Below are 19,355 nucleotides of genomic sequence, written 5' to 3' on the forward strand. Positions count from 1 at the left end.
CTGAGAGACATGGTAACTGTTGGAGAAAAGGGTTGAGAGTACAGCTTCGGGAAGGAAACAAGTGAGACTGGGATAGGGCTGTGAGTGGACAGGTACAGGTATTTCTGTATCAAGGTCTTGGCACAGCTCCCTCTCCCGATCTCATACCTTCTAGGCCTCATCTGGGGTGATGAAATCAAAGGCTTAGAGGAGTACAGAACTGGAAAACGGACCTTAGAGATTACTGAGTTCAGCCCTTTCATTTTACAGATGAGGAAAATGAGGCTGAGATGGATGAGGGGATTTGCCCCAGCAAAAGGTAATACAACCAGCCACTTGAAAGTCCCCTTAGGGCATCAGACACTATGTTGTCACATCAAGAACTCCCAAACTTAAAAAAGCCCAGCTCAGGACCCAGTATCCTTCACAGGAAGGAAATAAATTTTGGGGGGGGAAGGAAAAGTCAGGTGAGTGATCCCAAAGACGAGGTACATTTAGGGATATCAGAGAGACCCCATAGCATGGAGTACACAGAGTCCACAAGTATCCACTACCAGTCCAGAGAAAAAAGGTGGTAAGAAAACATCTACAAATATGCTTAATAGGAATGCATGTGTATAGCCTTATATCAGATTGCATGCTGTCTTGGGGAGGGAGGGGGAGAGAAATTTAAAACTCAAAAGCTGATGGAAGTGATTGCTGATAAAACAAAATAAATTAATTATAAAAAAAAATTGATGATGGACTAGGGTGGTACAGAATGGAAACAAATGAACATATGTCAGAAAAAAAAAAAGAAAACATCTCCATTGACCCTGCTTCCCTACAGAGGCCACCCCACGGGCTGACCTTGTACTATCCTTCACACACTCATCTCAAATGGTTCTGTTAGTCAAGTAGTTCATGATTCTACATACAGATAAGGTTATACGTAATTGCACAATACACCCATGGGCCCAGACTGAATGGTTTAAGGACATAACCTGACAATACGGGTTGATATGTATAAATTTACACAGGTACTGTCGCATCTGCCCTGTATACTGGCCCACACATGGATCCCACCCACAGACCATTTTCTGATGTATCCATATGCAGTGGACACAGACACACACAAATATACATTTTCACATGCCTGTTGTACCTATGACACATACAGATACAGGCACACTCCCTCCTTCAAAGCTAAGCTCAAACATGACCTCTTCCTTGAGACCCTTCCTGATCTTCCCTCCTCCCCATCTGTTGTGCTTCCTCCCCTACTGAAATAATCTTCTCTTTTCTTCGTACATGATTTGTCTACACAAGAAATCTGCACATGTTCATTTATTAGATCTGAATCTATTTCTCTGATAAAATGTAAGTTGAGGGCAGGGCTGTTTCATTTTTGTCTTTGAACCCTCATACGTAGCAGAGTACGAGGCGTAGACTAGGTGCTTAGTAAGTGCCTGTTGATGGATCGACCTGTGCGTGTCCATGGACACATGTTCGCATATTAGTTCATGTAGACCATTGTCACATGATCCAAACAATGACGTACACACAAAGAACCCCCAAATACCTGGGCTGGAAGGGGCCTTAGAAGATCTTCTAGTTCAAGGGTTCTTAACCTTTTTTGTATAATGGATGCCTTTGGCAGTATGATGAAGCTTAATATGACTGTGGTTTGTTGCTCATGTTGGTAATTGAAGGCAATACTAAATTTCAGTTAGATGTTAGTGATAATAAAGATTTAATTGTTCTTGTCCAAGTTCATGGAATTCCTGAAATCTATCCATGTACCCCAGATTAAGAACTCCTGATCTAATCCAAAACCTTCATGTTATAGAAGGGAAAACTGAGGCCCTCCTACACCAAGTAGCACATGGATACACATACATAATCATGGATGCTGTCACATTCTGTCACATGACATAGGAGTATCACTCACCCATCCACTTGTGCATGTAAACACAACCACACACAGAAAAACAATACGTTCTTATATCCCTTTGCTCCCAGAGTCTTACACACACAGAAATAAGCGCAAAACCATACCACTACATCTCCCCTTCTCCCCACTCCTGAAAAGAGACAGACAGATGGCCGTGGCCTGAGGCTCCAAGCTCAGCATGAGGGTGGGGGAGGGGAGGGCCCAGTACCGTGAGTCAGAGGAACTACAAGAAAACAGTTGGCTCTCGAAAATAGAAATAAAACCCCAAGGGTGGTCAAGCAGTTAGGACAGCAGCTGGAAGACAGGAGGTGGGGAAACAGGGAAGGAGAGCTGTGGGGTGGGGAAGGGGGAGGGGGATGTACTCCCAGAAACTCCAATGGCCCTGCCACTTTCTCAGTAGAGGTCTTCAGATGTGTCTAGGAAATAGTTCTAGCCTTTCTCCTGAAGATCCCAGCTTCTTCCTCATTTACCACTCCCATCCTACCCTCATTTTTATAAGCCAGCCCTGGGTCTAACTGTTGCCTTCAGTACCCCATCCCGTATTTTTTCTAGTTATCCCACCCTACTTTCAGATACCTGGACCACCCTTCTCAGCAGCGTAAGTCTTCCCCTTTCATTCGCACAGATTCCCCCTTCTCTAACTATATAGACTGACAGAAAGAGAGAAAGTAAATGCCCTCTCCCTCAATATCCCCTGTCTAAGCCTTCATGTAACTCCTACCCTCCTCCCCTCAAAAGTACTTACGGACCTGAGAAAGAGTTAATAATCAATGTGTTCAATCCCTTGCCCAAATCCATCACTATTAATGTCAGTCATTGTGAGGCTGTCATTCTCAGACTTGGTGTATCCTCCCTCCCCAGAACACTCCCCCCCCACCAAGTCTGTGTTCCTTGAATTTAGAGTGCTTAGTCTAAGGCAGAGATGACTGTGAGAAAACTGAGTCCCCTCTCCTCTGGCCCAGGATAACATCTAATACAGTTTGACTTGAGAGACGTCACAAGACTTCATCTGTACCCCAAATCTACTCTCTGTAGCCTGCATGAACTAATACGTGTATATGTGTCGGTGTGCATGCACAGGTCAATCTGTCAACCTCAGATATCACCCACTTCTAAACAGCCTGAAATTTTCATCATAGGAGTTAAAGTAAAATAGGATTCATGGAATGTTAGAGTGCCACAGAGACCCTTAGAGATCATCTAGTCTAATGTCCTCATTTTACAGACCAGGCTAAATCACTTTGGATGTGTATGGATGGCACTGATTCCCAAACACCTGGGATCTTTCAATATACCACACTGCCTCTCTCTGATCTAGAAAGCAGAGATGGGGTCTTGATCTTCAAAAGACCAAAGGTAGAATGAACACATCAGGACTAGTCGGTCTGGAGACAGGGGGTTGATATCTTTCACTAGCTCTCATTGGCACAGATTAACACTGAATATACTACCTTGGGAGTCACAAAGAGCTTAGTGCCAGAGGCTGGGTAGTAGGAATGTGTAGAGGAAGGAAAGGACACCAAGGAAAGAGACCAGAATGGGGGCAGAAAAAGAGGCAGAAGAGGAATGGGACACAAATCCCCAGCTTTGTTATTTTGCTTTGCCATGCTCCCAGAGGGACAGGGCCTCTGAAAGTTAGTGTGCCCAAGCCTACAGTCTAGTGAGTCAGGGCAGCCATTTGCAGGGGCTAAATTTATAAGGAATGCTATCCCACATGCATCAAATAAGATAATATTTGTAAAGCACTTGGTATAGTGCCTGGTACATAATAGGTACTTAATAAATGCTTCTTCCCTCCTTCCTTCTCTCCAATCCTTCTTTCCTTCTTCCTACTTTCCTTCCTTCCCTCCTTCCTTTTTTTTCCTGCCCTTCCTTCCTTCTTTCCTCCCTCCCTCCATCCACCTTCCTTCCTTCTTTCTTCCTTTCCTCCCTACCTTCTTTCCTTCATTTCTTTTCCTCCTTCCCTCCCTCCTTCCCTCCTACTCTCCTTTCTTCCTTCCTTCCTTCCATTTCCTCCTTCCTTTCTTCTTTCCTCTCTCCTTCCTTTATTCCTTTCATCCCTTCCTTCTTTCCCTCCCCTCCTTCCTTTATTTCTTCTTTCCCTCCTTCCCTATTCTTCTTTCTTCCTTCTCTCCTTCTTTTCTTCTTTCCTCCCTCCCTCCCTTCCTTTGTTCCTTCTTTCCCTCCTTCCCTCCCCCTTTTCCTCCTACTCTCCTTTCTTTCTTCCTTTCCTCTTTCCTTCTTGCCTTCCTTTTCTTCCTTCCCTATCTCTATAACATGCCTTAACTTTTCTGGGAGACCTGCCCCCTAGGTGGGACCCCTCTACTGCCTAAGGGTAGGGCAAGATGAGATCAAGTCAGTGAACCATAGACTAGGACAGTAACCTCACAGGACCCTTTTCCCCCCAGAGTCTGGGAGTCAAGCCTGATGCATACAGCCTGGCTCCCTGCCTGGCAGCTCCTGGCATTCCTCTGGCACCTCCTAAGGAGCCTATCATCTCTTGAATAGATGTCTCTCTTTTGCCCAGCCCTTTATATTAGAACCTTCTTTGCCTGAGAGGCACAGAAGAGGAACTGGCCACGCAGCTTGACACAGTGGCACCCCCCAGGTCACAGTGAGTAGGAAGATCCTGGGGAGAGCAGCTGATCATGTGGGTACCAGAGAAGAAAGGAGCTCAGCTTGCTGGCTGCATGCCTGGTCACCCTGACACCTGTGTTCCCTCTGAGCATAATAATAAATATCACCCCTTTCTATTCACAGGAGAAATTCCAATCTCTTTGGCCTGGCATTAAAGGCCTTCCCATAATCTGTCCCCTACCTACCTATCTCCCTTTGCTAGCTTCTGCTCCAAACCATACTATCTGTTTGCTCTTTTCTCTCCAAAGAAAAACCTTTGTCTATTCCTGTTTCCATACTAGTTCTCTCCCTCTTCTCCTGTACAGATCCACCCATCCTTCAAAGACCAGCTTTTTGTTCCTACTGGTGGCCCTACCCTATGGTGATTTACATACCCCTCATTCTGAACCCTTGAAGCACTCACTGCCTGTATCACTCACTGGGCATTTTATTCCTTTGAAAAAGTTAAATAACAGCAGAAAACAAGATGTGGTCAGAGTCTGCCCTCTCTCTCCAATCTAGACTTGAAGTTCCTTGAGGGCAGATGCTATACTATGTCTTAACATTTCTTGGTATCCCCATAATACCAGACACCCATCAATAACTCATATTCATTTGCTGAATGTGTATCTCACCTTTCATCTTTTCAAAGTACTTGGACATTCACTACTCCCAATTTGGTGTCAAACGACCCAAGAAAAGGCAGGGCAAGCAAGATGATCTCAAGTTTTACAAACGAGAGAGGGGTAGTGCTTGGCCCAAAGTCACACAGCCAGTTAGCGGCAGAGCTGGGATTAGAACCCAGGTGTGCTGACTCCCCAGCCCCAGAAGCTCTTTTCACCATTGTGTGCTGCCTCGCTGGGTATCAGGCACCAAAGTCGGGAGGCAAGTCAACAGGCTGAGTCTAGTTGCTGCCGCCAGGCTCCTAGACTCCTGCCTCTCAATCCTCTCCCAGTAGTGGAGATCCCTAGGACCTCGAGGAAAGCTGAGGAGGTGCCCGGGGCTGGGATGGGGAGCGGTGATCTTACCTGTCTCTGCGGGCCAATGGGGTCCGACTCCCTCCTCCGCGGTCGGGGTCCAGAGTGCAGGGAGGAGTGTGAAGGGCTGCCTGGGGTGGGAGGCAGGGCGGGATCTGACGGGCCCTGCAACTGATGCTGCTGCCGGAGGTCTTCCTCGGCCACAGTCTGTATGCTGCGCCCTCGGGGCCGCACTGAGACGGACTCAGCTCCGGCCCCCGGCCGCCTGCGTTCATCGCCCTCGTCGGGCAGGGGCCGCAGTTCCTCCGGTTCCTCGTCCGTCGTGCCCGACGTGCTGGGCTCGGCGCCCGGATGGAAGTCCTTGAGCTCCGTTTCTTTGTCGATGATGACCCATTCTTTGCTGTCAAAGTCCTCCTCCTCGGCCAGTGGCACAGAGCGGAAGGCGTTGCTCAGGGCCTCCTGCTCCACCGAGGCAGACACGTCCATGCGCCCACTGGCTTGCCGGTCCGCCTGGCCCGTGTCCACCGACAGCATCTGGGCAGGCTGGGACGAGCACGCCTGGCGGGAAGGGGAACCCGGAAGGTCCATCCGAGACCTGCAAAGCCACACAGCCCTGGGGGCTCAGCCTGGCCCCCTGCCCTGCCCTGCCCAGCTCTAGACCCACCCCCCATCCCGGCCCAGCTTAGCTTGCCATTAGTGTCAGGCTCCTAGTTGGCCAACTGCTTGCACCCACCTGTTGTGATTTCAGGAGCCAGAGAAATGCACCCTAGACATGAAAAATGCTGCCACTCTATTGCAGGTGTTCATGCCTGAACTCCTAACTAATCTCCTTGCCTCTCTATTCGGAATCACAAATTTGGGTCTGATCTGGAATCAGAATTTCAGAGCTTGAAAGAGTCCAACTCATACATGAAAAAGAAACCCTACTACAATACACCAAATAAACGGTCATCCAATCTTTGCTTGAATACCACCAACTGGAAGAAATCTCCAACCTACTCCCCTACCCCAGCCCACCAGTCTCTACTTCCCATCTCTAATCCATTCTAGGTGGAATTAATTTTTTTCCTTTCCCCTCCTCCCCCAAACTCAAAAGATTTTACTGGCTCCCTCCTACCTACAGGATAAAGTTCAGACTCCTTAGCCAAGACTTTGAGACTTCACCATAATCTGACCCCAATTTACCTTTCCAGGTTTATCTCTCATTACTACCCTATACAATTCTTTTGCTCAGACCAGACTAGCCTGCTCATGGTAGAATAACATATCTTGGAAAGAGGGCTGGATTTGGTGTCAGAAAATATGGGTTCAAATCCTTGTTCTGCTGTTTACTACCTTTGTGACTTTGGGGAAGTCTGGGCCTCAGTTTCCTCTTTTGTAAAATGAAGAGGATTGGGCTAGATGATCTCTAAGGCCCCTTTCAGCTCTCAATCCTGAAATTCTGATGTCTTATATTCTCTCCCATCTCTAGGACTTGGCTCTACGCTTTTGGACAGCCTGGAATATCCACCCCACCTCTACTGATCCAAACACTTCCCATAAACCTCACAGAATGTGAGTGATCTCTCCGTTACAGCCCGACAGCTATTGCTGCATGGTTCTTTTGGTATTAACAAATGCTGATGCTCTGCGAAATCTACACTCTTTTGGTTGAATTGTTCTTTAAACTTTTTGCTGTTAAACCCTTCCTCTGTTTATGACGCATTTCTGCAACTCAATCTAACTCCTGGAGTCTTATACACCTTGGTATTCCAGACTCAGTGGAACCTTAAAAGTCATTTGGGCCAACTTCATCTTAGAGGGGAAAAAGCGGAAGCCGCAACAGATTAAACCACACATAGTGAGGGAGAGGATCAGGGGACAGGGGGTAGGACCTGAACCAAAATCCAGTACCTTTCCCATTATACCATACTGCCTCCCAATAGTGGGCTCAATAAATAGCTATTGATTTTATTGGTTTATAAGGCTTCAAATATTGTCAGTAACTTGAATTTACATGAAAATGTAAATAGACATGAATATATAAATGATATTAAACCCTTACCTTAGCACATCATAAGCACTTAATAAATGCTTTTTCATTCATTCACATTCATTACCTGAAAGCAGACTTTGATAGGGGGAAGGAGAGAAATGAGGGCACTCCACCCTGGTGGAAATGAGTTACAGAATGGGAGGGGGTGGGAGTTAGAAGGAAAAGGATGCTGAAGATGAAAACTCACGGGGTGTCTACATTTTAGGACTGGGTCTGAACATGGCCTTGTTCCCACGTGCCTCATAGGCAATCAAGATTGTTCTGCCTACCCTTCAAGTCTCCTCTCCAAAGCTCCCCCAAACCTCACCCATATCATCTATTAGAGCCTCCATTCAAAACAGAATTAATCTGCATGTTCTCTCCCTGCCCCTTCTGGCCTCACTACTGGCCTCTGTCTGTCCAAAGCTCAAAATGATCTCTCCTCCAACCCTTGGTCTTCTCAAACTCAGCTTAAAAGCCACCTACTCCAAAAAAGCCTTCTCTGATTAGTCTCATGAAGCTAAAAGGGACCAGAGAGGTCTTCTAGTTAAATTCTCTCATTTTACTTATGAAGAAACTGAGGATCCTAGAGGAGGAAATGATGAATGCAAAGCTAATTAGCAGCAGAGCCAAGACTGGAACTTAGGTCTCCAGATCAATCAAGTGCTTTCCACCAACAGCACACTGTCTCCACTCAGCCTTATTGAACTTCAGTCAGTACCTCCTCAAAATCTATTCTCCTCATCCTTTATGTTTGGAAGGGAATTAATTTTTTATGTGAATATGAGAGAGAAAAAGAGACGCAGAGAGAGACAAAGGTGTTTGGTGAAATGTGTTCACCGTGTGAATGATCAACTGACTCACTCCTCTCTGTGCCTCAGTTTCCTCACCTTTGAAATGAGGGGGCTAGACTAGATATTCTTTAAGTCCCTTTCCTATCTCTGAGATTCTGCAAGAGATTGTAAACTCTTCACCTGCTGGGACCACATTTCCTCCTTTTTTCCTGTTCCTACCACAATACAGACTCTGCACACAGGAGTTTCTCAATTATAGGGGTTAATGAATTGTTTCTTTACATCCTCTGCAAAGGAGGCAAGATACTGTTCTTGGGTTCTCCTCAGGGGATGGGATTGCAGTAGAAGTTAGCTGGCCATGGTGTTCTACCCTAGTAGCCCCAACTACCCCACAGCCATGGCACCCAAGAGAGGCTTGGATCAGCTGCCACCCACATCTCCCCATCCCTGCCCTCTGGAGGATCTCAAATGCACCTTCTTTGGACAGGTCATGCTGAAGGACAAGTTCACAGAAGGAAACACATCATTAGATTTCCCTCCAAGCCCTTACCCCTAGCCTGGTGCTTCATGTAATCTAAGACCCTCTTTATTCCACCAACATTCTCCAGGATCTCCATCATCTTTATCTCTAGCCTACTTTGGCATCAGGACTCCCCAACTCTGGGGCTTCACAGATACTTCTCCTCCTCCACTCTGTATCCTAAGGGAGCCTAATATATTTTCTCCATACAATAAGACCTCCATCTTCCCTTTGTCCACTAGCCCAAAGATTTTCCTTGGCTGTTCTTTCTTTAAGAAGTCTTTTAAAAGGAACAGAAATTTCTTTGGACCCACATTCCTTTTTAATGCCTAGTCCCACCTCTTACCATGCTTACTAGCATATGGATCTCCAACGCTTAGCATAAGGTAAATGCTCTTTCATTTCATTCATTTATTCCTTCATTTGTTCACCCATTTATTCATTCATATTTAACCCGCCCCATTCTAAAGTTCCAGTCTAACCCCTGGACTACCCTATCCTCTGTCTCTGATCCCTTCTTGTCTCCCTCAGCATCCTTCAGGATTTATGTATGGTTGCCACTATGTAAAAACCAACACCCCTTCCCTTGTATGATCTATCCCAAACCCAGATAAGAGCTAAATGAGAAAGAGCTGAAGGAAAATGTGGAGGGGACTGAGTCTTTGAACCCAGTCAACCCAGATCCCTCCCCCAGCCTCCAGACCCACCTCCTCTCATGTAGCTCAGCCCGCCCATCAGCTGTGGATAGTCGCTCAGACTCAGGGCTGTTGACCCTTCGATAGCGCAGGGAGCGAACAGGGGTGGTTGGGGAGTCTGGGGGTGCACGTACTGGGGAGCTGGGGACCCCCACTCCACGGCTCTGATCCTCCTCCACCACACACTGTGTCTGCAAGGGAGAGTGGGGGGTCTGTAGGCTACAGTGGCCAGAGCTTGATGGGAGGGGATAAAGGAGTGCTTTGGGTTGGGGTAGGAGGTTGGGAAGAGACTTTGTCCCCTGGAGAGTTCCCCCTTCTCAAGGAGGTGGGGATACTCCAGGAGATGAGATGGTTCTTCTCCAGTGCAAGGGAAATGGGAGGAATGTTGAGATGAAAGGATTGAGAGGCCCTCTTTCCTGGAAGATGGGAAATAGGAGGATAGGGAGAAAGGGCAACTGAGGGAAAGGGGAGGAAGAGATGTGGAATGGTGCATAATAATAGGAGGATTATGAGTTAGAGGACAGAGAGATGGGGACAAGAGCACAGGGGGATGGGGAGACTGAGTGATGGGGAAATAGAGAGGTGGGAGGTAGGAAGGCAGAGGAATAGAGGCATGGGGAAACAGATCTGCCCCTGGGCTGTCCCCCACGGTGGTTACTTTGCTGATGTTAATCCTGAGCTTGTTGCGGTTGACGTCAGTCTCCTCCCAGACCTCAGCTTCAGGGACTCCAGGATGGGAAGTGGGGTGAGGGATGGGGCCCAGCCCCTCCAGGGGCCGCCCAGGCAGAAGAGGAGGTGCGTTTTCCTGGTCACTCAGATGTTCACCCTGCAAAACGTCCTCTGTGTTCTCCCTTAGCAGGTCCCCAGGCACGGGGGTCACATTCACCACCCTATGGTTGGAGAGACAGAAAGAAGAAACAGACACAAAACGGTCAGTGATTCCCCCCACCACAGGCCCCTCATCCTTAGCCCCAAAGGTTCCCAGATCTCTTATTTTACAGATGGGCAAACCGAAGTCAAGAGTGAGGTCCCCAGGTCTCTTATTTTACAGATGGGCAAACCGAAGTCAAGAGTGAGGTTCCCAGGTCTCTTATTTTACAGATGGACAAACTGAAGTCGAGTGGGAAAGTGACCTGCTCCAAATCATAAAAAAATTTAGTAATTCCTGTTATGACTAATAGGAAGAAAGCATTTGCTAGGGGTTGGGGGGAGGTAGTGGAGTGTGGAAAGGAAGGGTCCTTGGGGATGCTTAGAGGGAAATGCTTGGGGGATATTTGTGCAGAACTATGCAAGTGTAGGGTCCTATTCACTAGAGAACTCAACTACTGGATGGAGCAGTGAAAAGAAAAGTGAACTCAGTAAAGAACCAAAGTGGGAGTGAAGAACTGGGGTGCTCAGTGGGTCAACAGACTGCTGTATAAGAAACCCAAATCCGTATCAGGAGGTACCCTTTGCCTCTTTCTTTCCTTCTTCCTTCCTTCCTTCTTCCCTTCCTTTTCTTTCCTTCCTTTCCTCTTTTTTCCTTCCTTTCTTCTTTCCCTCCCTCCCTTCCTCTTTCTTCCTTCCTCCCTTCCTTTTCTTTCCTTCCTTTCCCTTCCTTCCTTCTACCTCCTTGCCTTTCCTTTCCTTCCTTCCCTCTATCCCTCCCTTTCTTCCCTCTATTCCCTCTTCCTTCCTTTCTCTCTCTCTCTTTCTTTTCTTCCTCTCTCTTTCTTTTATGACTCAGTCTTCTTATCTTGCCTAGGTTGGAAGTGTATGTAGTCCATTCACAGGCTCAATCCCACTGCCAATGAGCACTAAAGCTTTCCCCAGTTTCTGACCTGAGCCACTTCACCCCTTCTTAGGCATCCTGGTAGCCCTCAGCCCCTGGGAGCTTACCATACTGGTGCTGGACTTTGTGAGGACACTCAATCACTTTGCCCTACTTCAGCTCAGAACATCCAAGCTTAAGCGATCCATCAGCTTCAGCATCCCCAGCAGCAGAGATTAAAGGTCACCATGCCCAGTGGGAGACCCTTTTCACTACTTCCTAGGATCTAGAGTTGTAAAGGACCTCAGAAATTATTTAGTCTAACCTCCTTATTTTTTTCAGGCTTGCCTTGTGTTAGCCATTAATGAAAATACATTTAACAAATTTAACAATTTCATTAAACTGCCTAATTTCCATTTGATCCCTTGCCTGATTTTTTTTTTTAGTCTCTAGGAGAGAAGACTAATAAAAAGGAAGCATTTGCTGGTGGGGTAGAAGGAAAAGCTTAGGAGATATGTATGCACATCTATATAAGTTCAGGGATCCCATTCACTGATGGGATCTGTGAGCAAATCAATGGCGCGTTATTAACCCATCTTTTGCTCCTGTCCCACCAGGGTTCTAATTCTAAATGAAGTAAAGAAATGGTCCTTCCCTTCTAGTGGCTGAGAATTATGTGTGGAAAGCCCTACATAAACAACTCAACTGTAATATTGTAAACCTAGGAAGGTTTCTTTACTGGATGGAGATATGCTTAAATAGGGGGATAGACTAGATAGTTTCTGACTTCAAATTCTATGATCCATGACTTATGGGCAGCTTTGAAATGTGAAGCCGAAGTTACCTTTATGCACAGCTGGGGAGGAAATGTACTACAGTTGGTTCACCTAAGCAAGATGGCAGGGCCATGTGTTGGCTAAGCCAGATGCTAGCTCAGTAGGAGGGTAACTCCGCAGTCCTGTCATCTGCAAGTGCTGTTGTGTTATCTTAACCTCCTCTCTCTCCATATGCTTTCCTAGAGTGTTTTAGATGGCTCCTTTTTGTCCCTATCGTGCCTTATGCTTATTTGTGTAGATATCATACCCTACCCCTTTTTTTCTTTTGGATTATAAGCTCCTTGAGGGCAGGGACTGGCATTTTTTCATCTATGTATCCCCCACCCTTAGTATGATGCCTTTCATAGAGTAGGTGCTTAACCTTAAATTTGATGAATTTAATTAACCCTCAAATTAGAGGTGACCTGGTGAAAAGCTTAGAGAGCTGTCTATGTCTTCAAATCCTAATAATGCCTTTTGAAACCTCAACCCTCCAGGATCAAATATAAAATCCTCTCTTTGCCTTTTAAACTCCTTCATAACCTGGCCCCTTCCTACTGTTCCAGTACACCACAATCAGTTCCACCTTGGCTGTGATCCAGTGACACCAGCCTCCTGGCTATCCCTGAAACAGGACACTCCATCTGACTCCAGGCATTTCCTTTAGCCAGCTATCCTCCATGCCTGGTACCCTCTCCCTCCCTATCTCTACTTCCAGCCTCCCTGGTTTCCTTCAAATCCCAGAGGTAAAGGTCCACCTCCTGCAGGAAGTTTTTCCCAGTCCCACTTAATCTTAATCCCTTTGAGATCATCTCTAATACAGCCTATCTATATCTTGTTTATGCATAGGTATTTGTAGGTTGTCTGTCCTATCGGACTGTGAGCTCCTGAAGGTCAGGGACTGGTTTGGCTTGGTTTTATTTTTGCTTTTTTTTGTGTGTCCTCCATACTTAGCACAGTGCGTGGCACTTAATAAAAGCTTGTTGACTGACTGGATGTGCTTAGGTTGGGAGAATCCAGGGTCACCAAAGCACTGTGGAGACCTAGGCATGGCCCAGCAAAGTGTAATAGAAAGAACACTAGCCCTGGAGGAAGAAGGATCTGAGTTCAAATGTGACCTCAGACACTTACTAGCTGTGTGACCCTAGGCAAGTCACTTGCCTCCAGAAAGAAAGAAAGAAAGAAAGAAAGAAAGAAAGAAAGAAAGAAAGAAAGAAAGAAAAAAGAAAGAAGAAAGAAAGAAAGAAAGAAAGAGAAGGAAGGAAGGAAGGAAGGAAGGAAGGAAGGAAGGAAGGAAGGAAGGAAGGAAGGAAAGGAAGGAAGGAAGGAAGGAAGGAAAGGAAGGAAGGAAGGAAGGAAGGAAGGAAGGAAGGAAGGAAGGAAGGAAGGAAGGAAGGAAGGAAGAAAAGAAAAGAAAAGAAAAGAAAAGAAAAGAAAAGAAAAGAAAAGAAAAGAAAAGAAAAGAAAAGAAAAGAAAAGAAAAGAAAAGAAAAGAATAGAACACTGGGACTTGGAGTGAACAAGATGTAATTCAATTCCTAACTCTGCCACTGACTAGTTATACATACTCTCTGGCCTTTGTATGTCCAAAAGGAAGAGTAATGATCTCCAAGAAGCCTGGACCAGGCTAAAGGGTTTCAGCATGGTGTATTAAATTACAGAATATTAGAGTTATAGACAAGAAGACAAAGAAGCCTCCACAACTTACTAGCTTTGTGACTCTGGACAAGTCACTTTCTCTGAACCTTACTTTCCTCACATGTAAAATGGAGATAATAAAAGCACCAGTCCCACAGGGTGGTTGTAAGGTTTAAATGAGATGATCCATGTTATCGCAAATTTGAAAGTGCTATGGAAACATGAGCTGTGATTATTCAACCATAAGGAGCAATTTAGGGATATTAAATGCCTAGTATGTGTCAGGTAGAGTAGAAATGTAGTTGTAGAAGGCAGGCAGACCCAAAAATTCTAGGATTTGAATGTACCCAAGCCTGTTTCCTGCCTAGGGTTCCAAGTTCCTCTTCAGAGATTGGTATTAAGACATGAGCTAGAACTTCCTGAAGTGGGAGACATTAGTGTAGTGGCCTGAGTGAAGGGCTAGGGAATCCTCTTCTCTGATCCCTCACCCCCATCCCATGAGTTCATGAAGGCTAAGAACAATGCCTTGTGATGGTCTCAAGGAGGCAGATTAAGAAATTGAGACATATATTTTTTGGACATAGATAATGCAGGAATTTATTTTGCTTGGCTATGCATGTTTGTTACGAAGGTTTTGTTTTTTCATTCTTTTTCAATGAAGGAGGGAAGAGGAGAGAAAAGGTTGATTTTTATTAACTGGAAAAAAACCCTAAATTTAAAAATAAATGTATAAATGTACAAATAGATGAATTACTAGAATTAATGGATAAATAATAAAAAATTACTACAGAAGTAAATGAATAGACAGAAAGAAAAACAGATTATATTAGCGACAGAGAAAGAGAGAGAGAGACAAAGACAGAGGCAATCTCTCTTGCTGGGATAGCAGAGACATCTTGCCCTGGCACCAGAGACTGGATGGAATGACCTCTTTAGGTCAAGAGTCACTGGTGCTAGGAAAGGCACTACAGCAACTCTGGCTAGCTTCCCTTGACTCACCCAAACATTGCTGCCGTCTGTCGAGTGTTCTGCTGTGGTGGGGTGGACGTGCTGGTAGAAAGGAGGACGTCAGTCCCTGCCTTTTCCCAGTCGAAGGCCTCATTCTCAGTGATGCCCCGTTCCTTCATGCTGTTCTCAAACACTGACATGATCAACTGTGGGGGAGGGAGAAAGGCACGATGTGGGAACTTGGGGAGACAGGCGAGACAAGCATCAAAGCAGGGATTTGTGACCTTTTTGTGCATCATGGGCCCCCACTGGCAGTCTGGTGGAGCCTAAGGATCCCTTCTCTGAAGCATGTTTTTAAATGCAACAAACATTTGGCAATATCAAGGAAACCAATAAAATGGAAGTATTATCAAAATTTTTTTAGAAGTTCATGGACGGGGCAGGTCCAGAGTACCAGCTTTGGAGTCAGGAGGACCTGAGTTCAAATCCAGCCTCAGATACTTGACAGTAGCTGTGTGACCCTAGGCAAGTCACTTAACCCCAATTGCCTCACCCCCAAAAAATTAATTAATAAAAGTTCATGGACCCCAGAGTTTTAAATTTCTGCAGTAGAGAAGGATCTGCAGGGAATGGGTAGAACACTAAAAAACAAGAAGAATTTTAATTTTAAATAAATACTATATAATTGATGTGCAAATTAGCACTTCAAGTCAATAGCTTTGATAACCTGAGTGGCAAAATAGAGTCGGTGCTGAAGACAGGCACCCTGATTGTGAGACTTCCCAATGCCTCTGTCCTATCCCTAAAGGAATTATAAATTTAGAGATGGAAGGGACCTTAGACATGGCTCTTATTTTACGAATAAGGAAACTGGGGCCTAGAGAAGGGAAGTGACTTATCCAGGATCACATAGCTACTAAGAATCTGAGGTGAGATTTGAACTCGGGTCTTCCTTCTAGTGTTCTGTCTACTATATGCCACCTCTCTTGATGCCAAGTAGCTATGGACACCCAAGCAGTGGGAGCTACATCCTTTCCTTTTCTATTATCCTTCTGCCTTTAAGGAAACACTCTGAGGAGACTATGAGCTCCTTGGGGGCAGGGCCCATATATTTCCCCACAGTTTCCAATACAGACCCTCCTCCATGATCTGAGCTCCCTCATGCTCTGAGTGATTGTGGAGCAGAGAGAGTGGAGCACTGAGTGCCTAACAGAGGGTTCCATGATAATGCCAAGCAGATGGATGGATGCCAGGATGATACGAAGTTTAGCAATAGGTAGAGTTGTACTCAGTGTTTTAGCAATCCTTTAGACTGTCTGGAGGAGAGATGGTCAGAAGCAGTATCTCAGGATGGGATCCCCAAATGCATAGACAAGATAATGGCCAGAGGGAGGTCAGCAGGCAGAGTGGGGTCCAGGATACGCTTACACATGACCCTACTCTCTCCCTGTCCCTGATCCCTTCCTTCCTATAGCCCTGGTTAAAACGAGCATTTTGGAGCAGTGGGATGGAGACAAATACTGACCTGGTAATCAGGCTTAGTGAAATAGTCGAGGTTGGCAATGTGATCCAGGAAGAGATGGAACTCTGACGGCATGTGTTTCAGCAGCATCCGGTGTTCATATTTCTCCTTGATCATCCCCACCTGCTCCTGGAGGTATGTGGGGAAGGGAAAAGTAGAGGCTCCTCCCAAAACAGTGAGACTGCCCTAAGTCTGTCCCCAAGCATCTTCTCTGCCACCTCCAATGTACACTACTTCCCCAGAAGTCCTCCAGTCTACTCAAGCTCCTCTTGTTTTCTATTCTCTATCCATTCCTCTACTCCTTCCCAGGTTTTCATGCCTTGTCCTCGTCTCCCCCAGACTCATCTCAACCAATCCTTCCTCCCCAGGCTTCTCACCTTGTCCTTGATCTTGCGCCAGGGAAGCTGCCCTACAGCGAATTCCACCAGCATGTAGAAGAGAGACCACAGGTCATCATGGCGGCCCATCTCCTGAAGGAGACAGAATGGGATCCAGAGTAGCCTGAATTTCCCCCCTCCAGCTTTCCATCCCCAAGGGATAAGAGGAGCCTCTCTTCCTCCTGGATGGCAGGAGGCTGCAGTCAGGGCTGTCTAGGGGCCTAGGGGCCTGAAAGGGACAGGGGAACCCCTATGTTCCAAATGAAAATCAAATTTCCTGTGCCCGTTCTCTGCCTAATTTGTCTTGAGCTGCAGAAAGGTGGGGACAGAATACCAGAATCACAGGGGAAGGGAGGCAAAGGAAGTCATGAGGGTGGTGGGGAGAGCCTGAAAGGCTTCATCTCTAAAAGCTGTTGATCTTACCCCTTGCTCTGTTCTCCTCTCTAGGAACCCCTCTCTCCTTACTCAGCAACAGCCTACACTGCTACCCTCAGCTGTCCTCTGTCCTCTACCAGGTCCAAGAATCACCTGCTTACCCGGTTTTTATGGGCATTGACTGAAGCATATCGAACTGTCCCTCGAAACCCAGCTACATTCCGAGGCTGCAGGGAGAGAGACCATCAGTCACCAGATCAGATGAGATCACATTTATAAAATGCTTAACAGTGCCTGGCACTTAGTAGTCACTATACATTAATATATTAATTACATTTATATTATTATCTTAATTTTTATTTATGTAATTACCATATTAATTATTATTATTATTATCTTATCTACCTGACACCCTCTATACTTTGACTGAAACATGCCAAACCCTAGCCCTACCCATCAGGCATAGAGACACTCCATAACCCAAACTGTGTCTTGACACCCTAAAACTTGACCCAGAGCTCAGAGGTATTTAACCTCTGACCCTGGAGACTCCAATCCCACAATCCTACTCATCTCAAACCCAGATGCTTCAATTCCCAAATCCAAGCACTTTGTCCTTTGACCTAAAATACACCGACACTTGACCCAACTCACCCCTTGCCCCTGCCCAGTACCTTCCCTCCCATCCCTGACAAGGGATACAATTCCATTGTGAAAGAGTAGGATGCTGAGGGCCCTGTCCATTGGAAAGCAACAGGCAGATTTCAAAAGGGGAGGATACTAGTATTCACTCACTCTTTGTGTCAGAGGAGGAGTACCCCAGATATATATGTCTGGGGTGGGGTATCCCATGAGCATTCTTCAGGGAGTCATTGGGGTGTGGAAGTTCCTAATATGGAAGTGAATCCAGATTGAAGGGAGGTGGTACTCACAGGTCGGACCTCCCCCGTGGTGTTGGTATATTGTCGTGCCAGCCCAAAGTCCAGCATGTAGCACTTCCTGTAGGTGGAGGGCAGGCGGCCCATGGCAAAATTTGACTGTGGGGAGGACAGGGAGGGGACCCATGACTCCTGTGTTTCTCTGGGCCAGACAGGTAGGGTGGAGTGGGGGGATAGCAGAGGAGGAAAACTCCGTATTGCCCCTCTCTCCCCAGTACCCCCACTCCTTGCCTTGTAATCAGGCTCCTCCTATTCCACTCTAAAGGCTGCTCTGAATGACCTAGCTGCTGGGGTAAGAGTAAAGTGTCAAGGGAGACCTCTAACCCTCTGACTCCCATAGGTGTACCCCTCCCCCCATCTCCCTTCTCAACCCAGGATGCAAGGCTGCAGGGTGTAAATCAGAGGTTTACTGGAGCCAGAGCCGATTGTTAAATGTTCACTGTGAACATTTACACCTCATAAATCAGCCAATACCATAAATTGGCTTGATTTTGTTGTTTTGTTAGTTGTCTAGACTTAAAAAAAGAGATGGAGAAAATATTAATAACGCATACTTCTTTTTTCCTAGCAAGCTACTTGTTAAACATTTAGTAGCACATCTCTGGGTGTAATGAAGAGCATTGCACTAGGAGGCAGGGAGCCTGGACCTGGTCCTGGTTCTTGGCCCCCTCCTTTCCCCATTAAACATCTTGGACAAGTCTCAAGCCTCCTTGACCTCCTTGAGCCTCAGCTGTCTAATCTCTAAAATGGGGGATAATAATACCAAGGTGTCGAACCAGATGGTTTCTGGAGCTCCAGCTCTAAGATCTGGGATCCTACGAAAATACAATGGACAGGTCTTGCCCTCTACCATGCCCCTCAGTCTCTCCCAGCTTAGCAAGAGAACCTCACACTTTGCTGATTCCCAAATTACATCCCTGAAAGATAGAGGGAAGGATACTCCTTTCAGGGTAGGGAAGAGAGAAAAGGACAGAGGCATGCTCAGGTGAGGAGGAAGAGGTTGTGCCCTTTGGAGGGAAGAAGGGAGGGGAGAAAAGGAAAGGAGGTGAAGGACAGGGTTGGCACCAGAGTCAAGGGTACTGAGGAAGAGGATATGAGAAGGAGAAAAGGCCAAGCCATTTTCCAGTCTCCCCCAGCCCCATTCACAGGCACATCCAGGGATGGAAGACTAGAGGAATGAAGGGGCACTCTGGCAGAAAGGAAAGAGAGCCCTGGGAGGTTTAAAAAAAAAAGTGAGAGGGGTAGAGAAAAGGGGTATGTATTAGAGGTAAGACTTGAACCTAGCTCTTCTTTTCTTTGAAACTGCTTCCCTATTCACTAAGTCACACTTCCTCTTTCACCTGAGGTTAGCACAGTGAGGCAGCGGATAGAGCGCCAGGCCTAGAGTCATGAAGACCTGAGTTCAAATTTGGCCTCAGATCCTTACTAGCTGTATGTCCCTGGGCATATCACTTGACCTCTGTT

The 19,355-nt window shown here is 46.3% G+C and overlaps 1 protein-coding gene across 1 annotated transcript in view; it reads right to left on the reverse strand.

Annotated features, from left to right (window-relative positions):
* TTBK1 (tau tubulin kinase 1) overlaps window positions 1-19,355 on the reverse strand; it is a 73,422-nt gene that overhangs the window by 35,748 nt on the left and 18,319 nt on the right. The window contains exons 6-13 of the mRNA XM_020976847.2: window positions 17,886-17,990; window positions 17,115-17,180; window positions 16,579-16,671; window positions 16,205-16,330; window positions 14,731-14,885; window positions 10,187-10,418; window positions 9,541-9,719; window positions 5,557-6,100 (exon numbers count right to left, since the gene is read on the reverse strand). Coding sequence (XP_020832506.2) covers window positions 5,557-6,100; window positions 9,541-9,719; window positions 10,187-10,418; window positions 14,731-14,885; window positions 16,205-16,330; window positions 16,579-16,671; window positions 17,115-17,180; window positions 17,886-17,990 — 1,500 coding nt within the window. The remainder of the gene's footprint in view (window positions 1-5,556; window positions 6,101-9,540; window positions 9,720-10,186; window positions 10,419-14,730; window positions 14,886-16,204; window positions 16,331-16,578; window positions 16,672-17,114; window positions 17,181-17,885; window positions 17,991-19,355) is intronic.

This window comes from Phascolarctos cinereus, unplaced genomic scaffold (genome assembly GCF_003287225.1).
Source record: "Phascolarctos cinereus isolate Bilbo 61053 unplaced genomic scaffold, phaCin_HiC Scaffold_5;HRSCAF=322, whole genome shotgun sequence".
Classification (NCBI taxonomy): domain Eukaryota; kingdom Metazoa; phylum Chordata; class Mammalia; order Diprotodontia; family Phascolarctidae; genus Phascolarctos; species Phascolarctos cinereus.